At 45.4% G+C, this 13007-nt stretch overlaps 1 protein-coding gene across 2 annotated transcripts in view; it reads right to left on the reverse strand.

Annotated features, from left to right (window-relative positions):
- POPDC2 (popeye domain cAMP effector 2) overlaps window positions 1–8277 on the reverse strand; it is a 23314-nt gene extending 15037 nt beyond the window's left edge. Inside the window, exon 1 of one of the 2 annotated variants that reach the window (XM_006167640.3) lies at window positions 6825–8277. In XM_006167640.3, coding sequence (XP_006167702.1) covers window positions 6825–7315 — 491 coding nt within the window. In that variant the 5' untranslated portion in view covers window positions 7316–8277. The remainder of the gene's footprint in view (window positions 1–6824) is intronic. The other variant, XM_006167641.3, reaches the window with a different exon arrangement.
- Window positions 8278–13007: the final 4730 nt, after the last annotated feature.

Below are 13007 nucleotides of genomic sequence, written 5' to 3' on the forward strand. Positions count from 1 at the left end.
TTAGACAAAAGTTTTTTATCAGCTAACTATAATGAAAAGATAAACACTGTAGTAATTCATGTGATCGAAAATGGGCAAAAGCAAAAGACTAGCTTCCCCTCAAGAAGAAAATTTCAGACCTAGGAAAAGGACAACAATATTATTCATCATCATCATCATCTTCATCCTCTTCATCTTCATTCTCTTCATCTTCCTCTTCTTCCTCATCTTCTTCATCTTCCTCGTCTTCCTCCTCCTCCTTCTTTTTCTTGACAACTCCCCTTTTTTGCTGCATCAGGCTCTCCTTTAGCTCGGTATGCAGCAATATCCTTTTCGTATTTTTCCTTCAGCTTAGCAGCCTTCTTTTCCTAAGGCTGTTTACCATCTGCAGCAGTGTTATTCCACATCTCTCCCAGTTTCTTTGCAACATCACCAATGGATAGGCCAGGATGTTCTCCTTTGACTTTTGGGTGATACTCAGAACAGAACAAGAAAAAGGCCGAAGGAGGCCTCTTGGGTGCATTGGGATCCTTGAACTTCTTTTCTGTTTCCCCTTTAAGAGGGATATAGGTTTTCATTTCTCTTTCATAACGGGCCTTGTCTGCCTTTGCCATATCTTCAAACTTTCTCTTTAGCAGACATGGTCTTCCACCTCTGAGCACTTCTTAGAAAACTGAGAAGTTGACCGAAGCATCTGGGTACTTCTTCTTGTGCTCCTCCCGGCAAGTTTGCATGAAGAATGCATATGATGACATTTTGCCTCTCGGCTTCTTAGGATCTCCTTTGCCCATGTTTAGTATCTTTCCTCCGCGAGCACAGAGTCGCCCAGTGCCCGTCCAGCTCTCACTTGCCCCGGCGCTGTCTCTATGGAGCTCAATGTACTGCAATGGCTGTGAGAGCGGGAGCCAGACACATGTCTTGAGTTCTTTACCTGGAACAGACCTGACAACATCTTGCTTTTGAATCTTCCTTGAGACTGCCTGATACCAAGAAAACAGCACCATCCACCAAAGGTGACATCATAGAAACTTCTGGAAATCCCCTGAATTTTTCTCCTTCAGACCCTTACATTGTGGTATTTGTGACCTATGTTTAAAAGCCCCGCTTGCTCCTTGGTTGCGGAGATAGTATTTCAAGAGTTTGGAGCTCTACTGCTCTCTCAGCTGACATCTTCTGTAATAAAGCCTTCCTCCAAGCAAATGCTGGTTGTCTCAGAAATTATCTTAGGTTTCTACATTTGTCCAGTAACAGTAAGACCTAAAGCAGGAGTAGCGGGATGACTGCACAGACACAGTTGAGAAAGGAAACCCATTCAGATTTCCTGAACATGTGCTTTCCTCCTTCTCCTTATCAGTGGTTCTCCATGCCAGGCTACAGAGTAGAAGCCCCAGGGTAGCTTTAATAAAACACGTAGGTTTCAGTTTTATCTGTGGGCAATTAAACTGGAATCTTCGTAAATGGGAGCTGGATATTAGTTTTTAAATCTGCCCAGTAACTAATGTATCCAGAATGGAAATCACTATTCTAGACCTCTGCTGTCCACTAGCCACATGTGGCTATTTAAATTTACATTTATGTTCATTCGAATGAAATACAACAGGCTAGCTTGTGGCATGGTGGTTGAGATGGCTGGATCTCACATAGCCAACTGTGTGGTTCAAGTCCCAGATTCAGCACCTTGAGAGGCTGGGTGCCTATGTGTGCATGCCCAGAATTCTGAGAGGAGAATGTGGGAGAAGAGATTGTGGCTTGGCTACCCCCTCGAAGGGTGCTTTCTCTCTCTTGTGAGAACACACACCCAATAGTAACATATAAAAAATAAAGAAATAAAATCGAGACCAGCAGATGCTGTAATGGTTACATTGCTGGATTCCCATGTTGCCGACTGTGATTCTAGTCTTGGACTCGGCAGCTAAAAACTCAAGCCAGGAGTGTGTGTCTGTGTGTGTGCCCAAAATCCCAAGAGGAGAATGGAAGAGAAGGGATTGCATTGTGGGTCTTCTCCGGGTGGGTGATTCTCCCTTTCTGGCTCTCTGGCAAGTACATGCACCCTATAGCAAAAATCTCAGTCTCTCTTGGGAACCAGCAGTTAGCGTAATGGCTATGTCTCTGAACTCCCACGTAGTCGACCGCGGTTCGCGTCCCGGACCCGGTGGCTTAAAACTCATGCCGGGCGTGTGTGCGTGCGTGCCCAAGATCCTGAGAGGAGAATGGAGGAGAAGGGATTGTGGCGTGACCATCCCCTCTGGGGGGTGATTTCTTGCTTTCTGTCTCTATGTCTTTCTCTGTCTGTCTGGCAAGCGCACACGCCTTATAGCAAAAACCTCTAAAAAAAAAATCTCAACTCTCAAAAAAAAAAGAAGGAAAGAAAGGAATAATAATAATTAAATTAAAAATTCAGTTCCTCAATTATACTAATCATATTTCAGAAGCTCAAGAACCACATGTGGCTTATCCAACTTAGGCCAGGCAGAATGGCTCCTACAAAGAAGGGTGGTGAGAAGAAGGGCCATTCTGCCATCAACGTGGTGGTGACCCAGAATACATTATCGACATTCACATCCTTGGGGTGGGCTTCAAGAAACGTGCCCCTTGGGCACTCAAAGAAATCCGGAAATTTGCCATGAAAGAGATGGGGACTCCGATGTGCACATTAATACCAGGCTCAATGAAGCTATCTGGACCAAAGGAATAAGGAACGTCCCAAATCGAATCTGTGTGTGGTTGTCCAGAAAACGAAAGGAGGATGAAGATTCACCCAAGCTTTACACTCTGGTGACCTGTGTACCTGTTACCACTTTCAAAAACCTACAGTCAATGTGGGTGAAAGCGAACTGCTGATTTTCAAATAAAGTTACAAAACCAACCAAACAAAACAAAACAAAACAAAACCAAAAAACCACATGTGGCCTGTGGGGTTACCATACTGTACAACACAGTATCGAACATTCCATCTCACAGAAAGTTCTGGACAGCACAGCCGTAAAGGTTCAGCCTGGGGTGAACTCCTCATTACCCCCTTCCCAGTAGGCTGCATAAACAACCCTGCTCTCTGCACTGCAAGCTTACATTGTAACCACTTTGCAGGCTTTGAAGGAAGTGGCAAATCCACTATTTGCCAGACTTTAAACACTTTGTAAGTGTTCTCTTACTTAATCTCAATAACTCAAAGTAGATTATCCTTTTCTATATTTTATAGCTAAAGAAATCGCTGCTAAAAAAGGCTAAGTGGAAAGCTTACACGTATTCTATGTTATTACCACAATATCATGTTGTCACTCTTGCCAGAGTGTTTAATAGGTGGTAGGGGACACTCCTGCATTGTCCCTTCCTACCCACACTAACTGCAAGGAAACAGTAACAGCTTCAGTCTTTAGAGAATGAGATCCCATTCATTCTGTCCAGTTGATGGGCCTGGGGCCAACACTTAACCAAGGCTGAATCAATCAAACTCCATCCCTGGGAATTTGGAACTGGAATTAAGTGAAGATAGTGACAACGATCGGGCACTGGCAAAATGAACACACTCCACTAAGGAATGAAAATCTTTTTTTTCACTCATGCAACTCACTCTTACTCCAGTTTATGAAGAAATGAAATTTGAAATTATATAACATGCTCTACTAGAACATGTTCTGCATGTTCTTCCTAGGATTTGATGAGAAATCCTTCTATTTTTTTACATCAAGACTTTTTTTATCCCCTTTAGCTAGAGTGTGTTTCAGTGGCTATAGCAAAAGTCTTAATAAAATTTTTAAAAAGTTATTGTAATTTCTAATTTTCATATAACCATTGTATATCTTTGTGGGGGTACACCATGTTTTTCTTTTAGTTATTTATTTAATTTTATTTATTTACTCATTTATTTTTAGTTTGACTAGAGAGACGCAGAGAAAGAGGGAAAGTGAGAAAGCGAGCCACCAGGTCTGAGACTTGAACCATGGTCGGCCATGTGGGAGTGTCCAGCGCCTTAACCACCACGCCACCTGCTGGCCCCACACCATGGTTTTTTTAAAGCTTGTATACAGTGTGTCATAATCAAGGGTACACACATACCTTTTCGACATTTGCTATTACACCATGCTGTGCACATTCAAAATTCACGCTACCGGTCTTTTATGAGATATATATTTATTTGGTTATGTTGCTGGACTTCCACATGGCTGACCACAGTTCCAGTCCTGGACCAGGTGGCTTAAAAATCACACTGGGCACGTGTACGTGCATGCCCAAGATCCCAGGAGGAGAATGGAGGAGAAGGGATTGTGGTGTGGCCATCCACCCAGGGGGGGGTCACTTCTCACTTTCCCTCTTGCTGTCTCTGTCTCTGAGGCACTCTCACATGCTCTATGGAAAACCTTTAAAAAAATAAAAAAACAGGGTTAGCAGCTGATGTTGGTTAAGGTGCTGGATACTGTTACATGGCTGACTACGGTTCAAGTCCTGGACCTTCTCTGGTCAAATTAAAATAAATGAATAAATAGATAAAATTAAATAAATCATTCTTTAAAAGAAAAAATAATTAATAAATGCATCCTCTGCAGGTGGAGGAACCACTCCACAGGAGTAGTCCTTTCAGAACACATCCTTTCCTTAGGACTTTTTGCAGTTCCCTCTGCCCACCTTTAATTTTCTTCATAATAATGTCTCAATCATGGCCTCTTTTGCTGTGTTAGAAATACCCTTTTGATTTAGATAAGCATAAATAGGCACACCATCTCCTAGATGCTTGTAATTTCTGACCTTTGGAGCTGATTGTTAATTGTTGGCACCAAGCTTTCAAAATGTCTTGGTGAAGCTGGCTGACTGGTGGCAGTTGAGAGGGTAATGCGGGAACTGGCATCTTCTTCTGAGGCTGTAGGCTGTCACTGCACTGTGCCTTGTTTGGACAGGAAGCTTTGTCATCCTTCACAGATTGTTTTTCATTTTCCCTTTGCTGAGGTTGTTTGGTAACCCTCCGATGTGCTTGGTTGACTGGGAACCCACTGCTGCTCTTCAGTTTCTACAGACACATTTCCCAACCTAGGATCTCTGCATTCTTTCCATGACTTCTCTGTGGATTTCCACTCCTCACCTCTTGCATGCTCCATACTCAGAAAGGATGTTAAAGAAAAATTCTTCTTACTTCCAAAATGGCCTATTTACCTTGATTGCTTTGAAAAGTCTCCTGTTTTTATTTATTTTTAAAAGAGCTATTTCATTTAACTTTATTTATTTAATTTATTTTAATTTGACCAGAGAAGGACAGGGTGAGAGAGAGAGAGAGAAAGTGAGAAAGCAAGCTGCTAGGTCTGGGACTCAAATCAAGATCGGCGATGTGGGAGTCCAGCACCCTTAAGCACCACGCCACCTGTCCGTCCCCTGTTCTTATTTTTAATTGTCAGAGGGTATGTATGCTTGCCAGAGAAAGAGAAAGCACTCACCAGTGGGACATGGTCACACTGCAATCCTTTTTTTTCTCCATTTCTCACCCCATCAGGACCTTGGGCATACATGCACATAGACACCTGGCATGTCTCTCAAGCTCTTAGGGCAGGACTCAACCTGTGATCAACCACATGGGATCTGGCTCCCTTAACTGCTAGGTTGTGGGATCAGTCCACAATATATTTTATTTGAATTTATAGCTATATTTGTTTACAAATAATTGCATTTGTATATATGTTCAATAAACTCATAAATATTTCGAAATGTTTCATTTCAAAATGTCTCCCTTCATAGCTCATTCAACCCAGGACCTCTGAGTTCAAACCAAATCAGACATATACACGACACTTTGGAGTCTATCAATTAAGGCGTAAATATTTATTATTACTAACGGTTGTAGTACCGTTTCCCCACTGTGTAATTGGGAATCGTATCTGGTTTCTTCCTTTCTTTTTTCTTGAAATCAGATCCTTCTAATCAACATCCTATCTTTTCTACCTGATCTCAAGAAAGCCGAAGAGGGGTTTGGAGGGGAGAAGCGCCCCCAGGGCAACATGTCAAAGAATCTGGAACACACCATGTGTGTGGCACAGAGCCCGTGCTATTTGCTCAGACGTATCAATGGCCGACATTCACATGCAGACTGCCCGGGCACGCCCTGACACTGACTGAGACCATGTCTGCCAATGCCTACTATCAGTCTTCTTCTAAAGAGGCAGGTGTCCCCACTGAGCCCTCAGAGAAACACTCGTGAGCTTCACTACTCTGTACTCGCTGCCGGGCCCTCAGACCTGCAGTCGTTGACTTCTTGGCCGCAGGAATCTTAACAGAACTGCAAATGCAAAGGTGGACAAGGGGTGTTCACTCTCCATACCAGGCTGTGCACAGCGTGGCGACACGACAGTGTCTAGGAGATCCCAAACACAAACAGGGCTATTTCCTCGATGCCCTGCCAGGGACCAGGCGTTACGGGAAACCGCCGTTTCTGGCACTGTCCCCTGCATGTAGTTTGTGCTCAGTAAATGTTGAATGCATATGACAGAAATGAGTTAACCTTATTGAAATGTTTAGCTTGCCAAAGCTCAGGGAGCTATTACTGCAGTATCAGAATGACACCCCAGTGTGCGTGTGTGGTCATTTCAGGCCCAGGCTCAAGAAACACTCCCCCCGCACCTCACAGCAGCAAGTGCACACACGGTCATTCTTGTCAACCAAGAAGATGCCTCATGACCTGGTCGCCTCCTGGAAAATGCCAAGAATGAGGAAGCAAACCCACTCTTAGAGAAATCTATTTTGGTGTGTTTCACTTGCCACATCCTTCCCTCCAGAGAAGGGGGCGCGGAATGGAAAGGAACACACTAGGAAATGAGAAGTGTGGGCTGGGGAAAGCCATTCTGGGCAATGACAAAGGAGCTTACCGGCCAGAGAGCAGCAGAGACAGGCGGTTAATGGGTGTCTCACCCTCCACGGCATACGTCTGCTCGGCAGCCAGAGCCAGCACCTGCTCCTCGCAGCAGTGCACAATCTCTCTGTACGTCTGTAGGGGCACCTGCAGAGGCAGGTACAGCGTCTTGTAGAGGAGGTCGAACTCCCCGGGGAGCGTGTCCTCACGCAGGCGGTACACCAGGTGGGCCAGCTGGAGCACGCAGGCCACTGCCAGCAGCAAGTTCCAAAGGACGACGTCCAGCCCGCAGGCATCCAACCAGCCCCACAGCACGCAGCACAGGTAGCCCGTGCCCAGGAAGCCAAAAAAGTAGAAGCATCCATACATCCCACTGCCCCCCATGAAGCCCAGGAGCAAGAGGCAGTTGGCCAGGTGATAGAAAGCCCCTTCCAGATCCTGCTTCCAGCTAACGCAGGGCGGCCCCTGCCAGAGGAGCTGGCCCACCATGCTGCTGTTGGAACTCATCTTTGGGAATCTCGAAACCTTGCTGGGCTCCGATTCTGTCCCCGCATAGGAAACTCAGAAAATAAATTAATCTGTCCTCCCAAGTACCTTCTCACCTCCGGCTTCTCACCAACTCCACCTTTTCTGAGAAGACGGCTTCTGGTGGCTTTGGGAAAGAATGGCAGAACCGAGTACACTTCATGGGTAATTTAAGCACGTCTCCCCCGCTCTCTCTCTCTCCTTCAGCAAGGCTCCAGCCCTCCTTGCAGAGTCTGGCAAGCGTTCTTAACTCCAGGATTTCTTAGGACGTTCTTCAACTTCGCTTCTCAGCAGAAAACCGAAATTGCGCTGAGGGGAAGGTAGGACTTGGGACTGACACCTTCAGCCGAGTGGGATGGAGTGGTCACATCCTGCTCTCTGCTGTCCCCAAGCAGAGTAAGGAGAGCCCAGCATGGGAGGCACACTTGTGTTCCATTTGGAATGTGTTCTCTCTTGGCACCGGAAGAAAGGGTGACCCCAGAGGGATACCATGTTTGGAATTGGAATCCAAGAGGTACTGGCAGTGAGAAAAAACAGGCCAGGCACACAGGCAGGCTGGCAGAGCACTTAACATACCTCCCAGAGGACAAGATAAGACCTCAGTCGGTGAGAAGACAGGCGGGAGACAAAGGCAAGCGAGCCCAAGAATTTACCTCCGTGCCTTAGGCAGGACACTACCCAGAGCTCCCCGCGGGGGGTGGGTGGCCCCAACGTTCGTGGGAGGTAGGGCACATCAAAGTAGGAAGATATTGAACTATTTTCCGAAAGAAATCCTGAGCTAAAAGCTGCCCAACAGCTTTTATTTATTTATCTCACCAAGTAACTTTAAGCATTTACTTGACATCCATTTAACAAAAGCAGCTTTTGGAATTCTAGACTGACTTTCCCCGGCAGAGATCTGATCCAGTAATGTGAATAAATAGTAATTCACTGGCCAGACCATCATCCCAGCAACCCAGTATTTCCTAGTTATAAAGACCGCCTATTTAACACCTGTGGAGTGTCAGCTCTAAAGTGGGCATTTACGCACTTACCACTTAATCGTCACAATAAACCTTCGAAATAAATATTCCCCTCCTAAATCTTAAAGAATCTGGGTCTCAGACAGCAAGTTCCCACAAAAAGTAAAAAGCAGAGGCAGGATTTGAATCCATGTCTATCAGACGTAATACTCTGGGCCGAGTAATTTGGGCAAATTTCCACATAAGGTGGAAATACACGACTAGACCCATGAGTCCCAAATCCACACTCCTCTGAAGTCTGACTCCCAAGGATGAAACTGAGGGTCTGCTTTGGGCCGCGCAGTAAGTCTGGAATATGCAAACACTAAACCAAGAAGTGCGACGCTGGCTTCCAAATGGCTCCTCCGTCTTTCTTCCTTGCTCCTGGGTGGACATTACTGCCCCTGAGGTACAAACGGGGGCCTGATTACCTCCCAGAACTAAACCCACTGGGAAGTTAGAAAATGCCAAATGTGCTGAGAAGTGATTTTTCGTTCTTTTTAAATTTTTGCTATAGGAGGGCACATGCACTTGTCAGAGAGAGAGGGGAGGAGGGAAAGTGAGAAATCACCCCCCCCCCCCGCCGCGCAATCCTGTCTCCATTCTGCTCTGGGGATTTTGGGTGCACACGCACATGTACCAGGCCTATTTTCCAAGATGCAAGGTCCAGGATTTGACCCACGTACTTGGCCATGTGGATCCAGCTGCCTTAACCACTGTGCTACTGAACTGCAACTCAACTACTGTTTATTGGGTGCCTACTGAGAGCTAAGCACTTGGCGGTCAAAGATTTCCAAGAGAAGCTTTCATCCTATTAACTGCAACTCAACTACTGTTTATTGGGTGCCTACTGAGAGCTAAGCACTTGGCGGTCAAAGATTTCCAAGAGAAGCTTTCATCCTATTAAGGGAAAAAAAAAAAAACACCAGCAATTCAGCGTGTGAAGCACAGCAACTGAGTTAAGTTTAAAGAACTAAGTTCTTTAATCTAGTGGCAGCCTAGAAGGAGGGGTGGCATCCAGGAGGGAAGACGGAAAGGGCTTGTAGCTGGTCCGAGGTGCAAGGGTAGAATTCAGCAGGCAGGCAGTCAGCAGCATGACGAGAGGTGAGCACAGCAGAAGCCTGGCAAGATGGTGTGAGAATATGCGGCATGTCAGAGGAAGCCAGTTTTTATTTCATTAAAATCGGCTGGCCAAAGAACTGTGTTATCTTCTTTCCTCCTTTCTAAAATTAAGAGGAAAAAAATTAGTGCTAAAGGAAAAGCGCCAGAGAATTCGGAGGAGAAATGGCCTGGACCTCCCCCACGGCAATGATTCGGACTTGTGATGTCACCCAAGCGGTGGAGGTTGGGGATTTTCATATGCCTTCATGTCACCCAGCCCGCCTACTCTACCAAGCAGCTGCTCCCCCTTCCTCCTTAGTCATGCACCCCCTAGGCTTCCAGAGCGCCTGTCCCTGCCAGTTGTGAGTGGGGGAAGTCAGGGGCACAGAAAGCCCAGTAAGGAGGGCTCTGCCCAGATAGAATTTCAAAGCAGGTCATCTTTCTCAGCAAGCCTACCGCTGGCTTGGCCCTGACTCTTTAAAGAGACAGGCAGATCCATTAACTACTATCCACTTGCCCGCTGCCCAGAGTGTACTCACCTGCTCTTCTGGCAATCCATCTGTGCATCTGTGCTCATCTGAGCAAAGGGTATTAACATTTATCAGGCAACCACTGCGAAGTCATGTCATTCCATGATACCTTTTCGTCTGAAGCAGGACAGGCTCGGAGGCTAAGGAACTTGCTCAAGGTCACAGAACTGAATAGAGATTAAAGCCTAGGTCACTGTGACTCTAAATTTGCTACACCATCCTTCTAGGTACTCTGAGCTTACACACAAAGGCTTGTTCATTGGTATAGGGGACGTAAGTGTGCCTCTGCGATAGCGTGTTGGCCCTTCGTAGGTGCTCAGACCCCACACTGCATGCAGGGACAGCGAGGTGAGTGCCTGGTGGGATAGGATCTGTGATCAGAATACGATGGAAAGTTTTACTTGATAGAAGTGGGGGGGGGATCGTATGTCAAAATGGTATGTTCTCATAAAGAAATCCATAAACTTTAAGCAGCACAGTAGAAAATATTTGGAGAAAAAAGTACTATCATTAGTTGAGTTGATTCAACTCAATAAGCATTTTTAAATTTTTATTTCGTTTGCTATAGGGTGCACGTACTCACTCACTGGGGAGAGACAGAGAGAAAATCACCCCCTCCAAGGTGATGGCCATGTCATAATCCCTTCCCCTCTCAGGATTTTGGGCATACACACACATGTGCCTGGCGTGCTTTTCAAGCCTCCGGGTCCAGGACAGACCCTGCAGCCCTCTGGGCTCTATCACCTTAACCTCCATGCTACCTGCTGGAACTCAGTAAGTATTTATTCAGGACAAACTATTAATTTATGTGCCAGAAACATGGGATAGAAAGATGAACAAGGGAAGCCAGCAGGTGGCATGGCGGTTGGGGTGTTGAACTCTCCAACGGTTCAAGTCCCGGACCTGGTGGCTTGTTTTTGCACTTTCTCTCTCTAGTGAGTGCACATGCCCTATAGCAAAAAATAAAAATAAATCAAATAATTATTTTAATTTTAAAAATGAAAGATGAACAAGACTATTACCACCTTCAAGGAACTTTTGGTCTAGTTGGGAAGACTGATTCAGAAAAAACTGTAATGCAATAAGATAGGTACACCCAGGATTCAAAAGAAAAGCACCGGTGGGTGAGCAGAGAAGTCAGGAGAAACGTTACAGGGAAGGTGCCATGTAAGCTGGTAAAAACGATGAGTAGTTGTTCCCCAGCTAAGGAAGGGCCTAACAGGAAGGGGGACAGAATGTGAAGCCTAGCCCAGAAGTAAAAACAGAAGTGCACAGCACATTCTGGGAACAAGAACAGCGTGCTGTAGACGAATCAGGAGCGGCAGGACCCGAGGTAGGAGGGCGGCTGGGGCTAGGTTATGAATCAGCTGGCTAACCAGTGCCTCTCACGTGTGGGCACTACGCAGGCTAGGCTTTGAATGGTTGGTTATTAGCCCATGGTAAGTGCTTGGACACTGAGAGTGTTTGGACATTTTTATAGCAATTTGACAGAGAAACTTACAGCCTTTAAATTTAGTAACCAAAACTCTGGGCTTGTACAGTGTATGTCTTTTTTTTAAAAGCACATTTTTTAAAATTTCACTCTCCTAATATGGATCTGTGATGAACTAAGTAAAGTCAACACTTTTTGACATAGCTTGAGAAACACTGAGTTTGAGACTAACAAGTTCCTAACATAGATGTTAAAACAGAAGCATGACTTCAGGCCTTGGACACATCCTGTCGAGTTGATCTTATGCAGACACCATTGATTATCTTCCTACAGCCATTTCCCTCTTCTCGTCTGTGTTGTTTGCTTGGGCAATACATTAAGACGGGCTTCTTCACCATAGCCAGGTGAATCATTCTCCTTGATTGCAACTGCCTTCAGTGTAGGCATGTGACCAATGGGTGTAAGAGGAAACATGAGGGAGCTTCCAGAAAAGAGCAGTAAGAGGTCTGGGACCTTTCATCTGGGCTTGAATACAGTGGTGTGCTGTGATGCTCGAAGCTACCTTGCCCTGACGTAAGATATGCATAAGGAGGGACCAGCAGTTGGCGTAACGGCTATGTTGCCGAACTCCCATGTAGTCGACCGTGGTTTGAGTCCCGGACCCAGTGACTTAAACTCACACCAGGTGTGTGTGTGTGTGTGTGCGTGCATGCCCAAGAACCCAAGAGGAGAATGGAGGAGAAGGGATAGTGGCATGGCCATGCCCCCTGGGGGGTGATTTCTCGCCTTCTGTCTCTGTCTTTCTTGCTAGCGCACTCACCCTATAGCATACCTCTCAAAAAAAAAAAAAAAAAAAAAAAAAAAAAAAAAATAGGGAGAGAAGGGGGAAAAGTATGACATCCCCCCAAAAAAAAAAAAAAAAAAAAAAAAAAAAAAAAGGTATGTGTAAGGAAGAGAAGGGTGAAAGGCAGAAAGAGAACAAGCCAAGGTTCTTTGAAGTACCACTGATCCAGTGCCTCAAACTTGGAACTTCTGAGCAGCAGACCTCACACTACAGGAGATAAAATTGTTCTTATATCACTTACCTCGGTGTAATTGAGTATTCTGGGTACTTGCAGCCAAATGCATCCTGATTCAGAATTTCCTAGGGACTACTCTTCAGGGAAGATCTCTGAGCATCTGCTGTCTATCCCACCAAACTGCACTCAGACAACTTACTATGCTCTACCAACATTTTTCCTCTGAAATTTGAGTGAACAGTGAGATGTGATCCTATGAACTCATTTTGACCATTCAGGATGACTGGCTGGTATGTGAACAAGGTTTAGTGGAAAGCTGGTTGCCTGCTCCATTTCTCTCTTCCTCCTTTTTAACAAAGTTTCAGTTTTGTCTGGATTAATAGTTTATCATGAATATAGCAGGGGGTTGGTAAAGAGTGCATCAGAATGTGGTAGTCACCACTACTTTTCAGACGAAAACAAGAATAAAAACCTTCATTAAAAAAAAAGTGGTAGTCATACTGGAGGCGAAGTTTTTGTATTTCAACTTACTGGGGTAATAGCCTTTATTACTATTATCAGAATGCTGCACATCGCCTTTGGGAAGACTTA

Source organism: Tupaia chinensis, unplaced genomic scaffold, assembly GCF_000334495.1.
Source record: "Tupaia chinensis unplaced genomic scaffold, TupChi_1.0 Scaffold144909_1, whole genome shotgun sequence".
Lineage (NCBI taxonomy): Eukaryota > Metazoa > Chordata > Mammalia > Scandentia > Tupaiidae > Tupaia > Tupaia belangeri.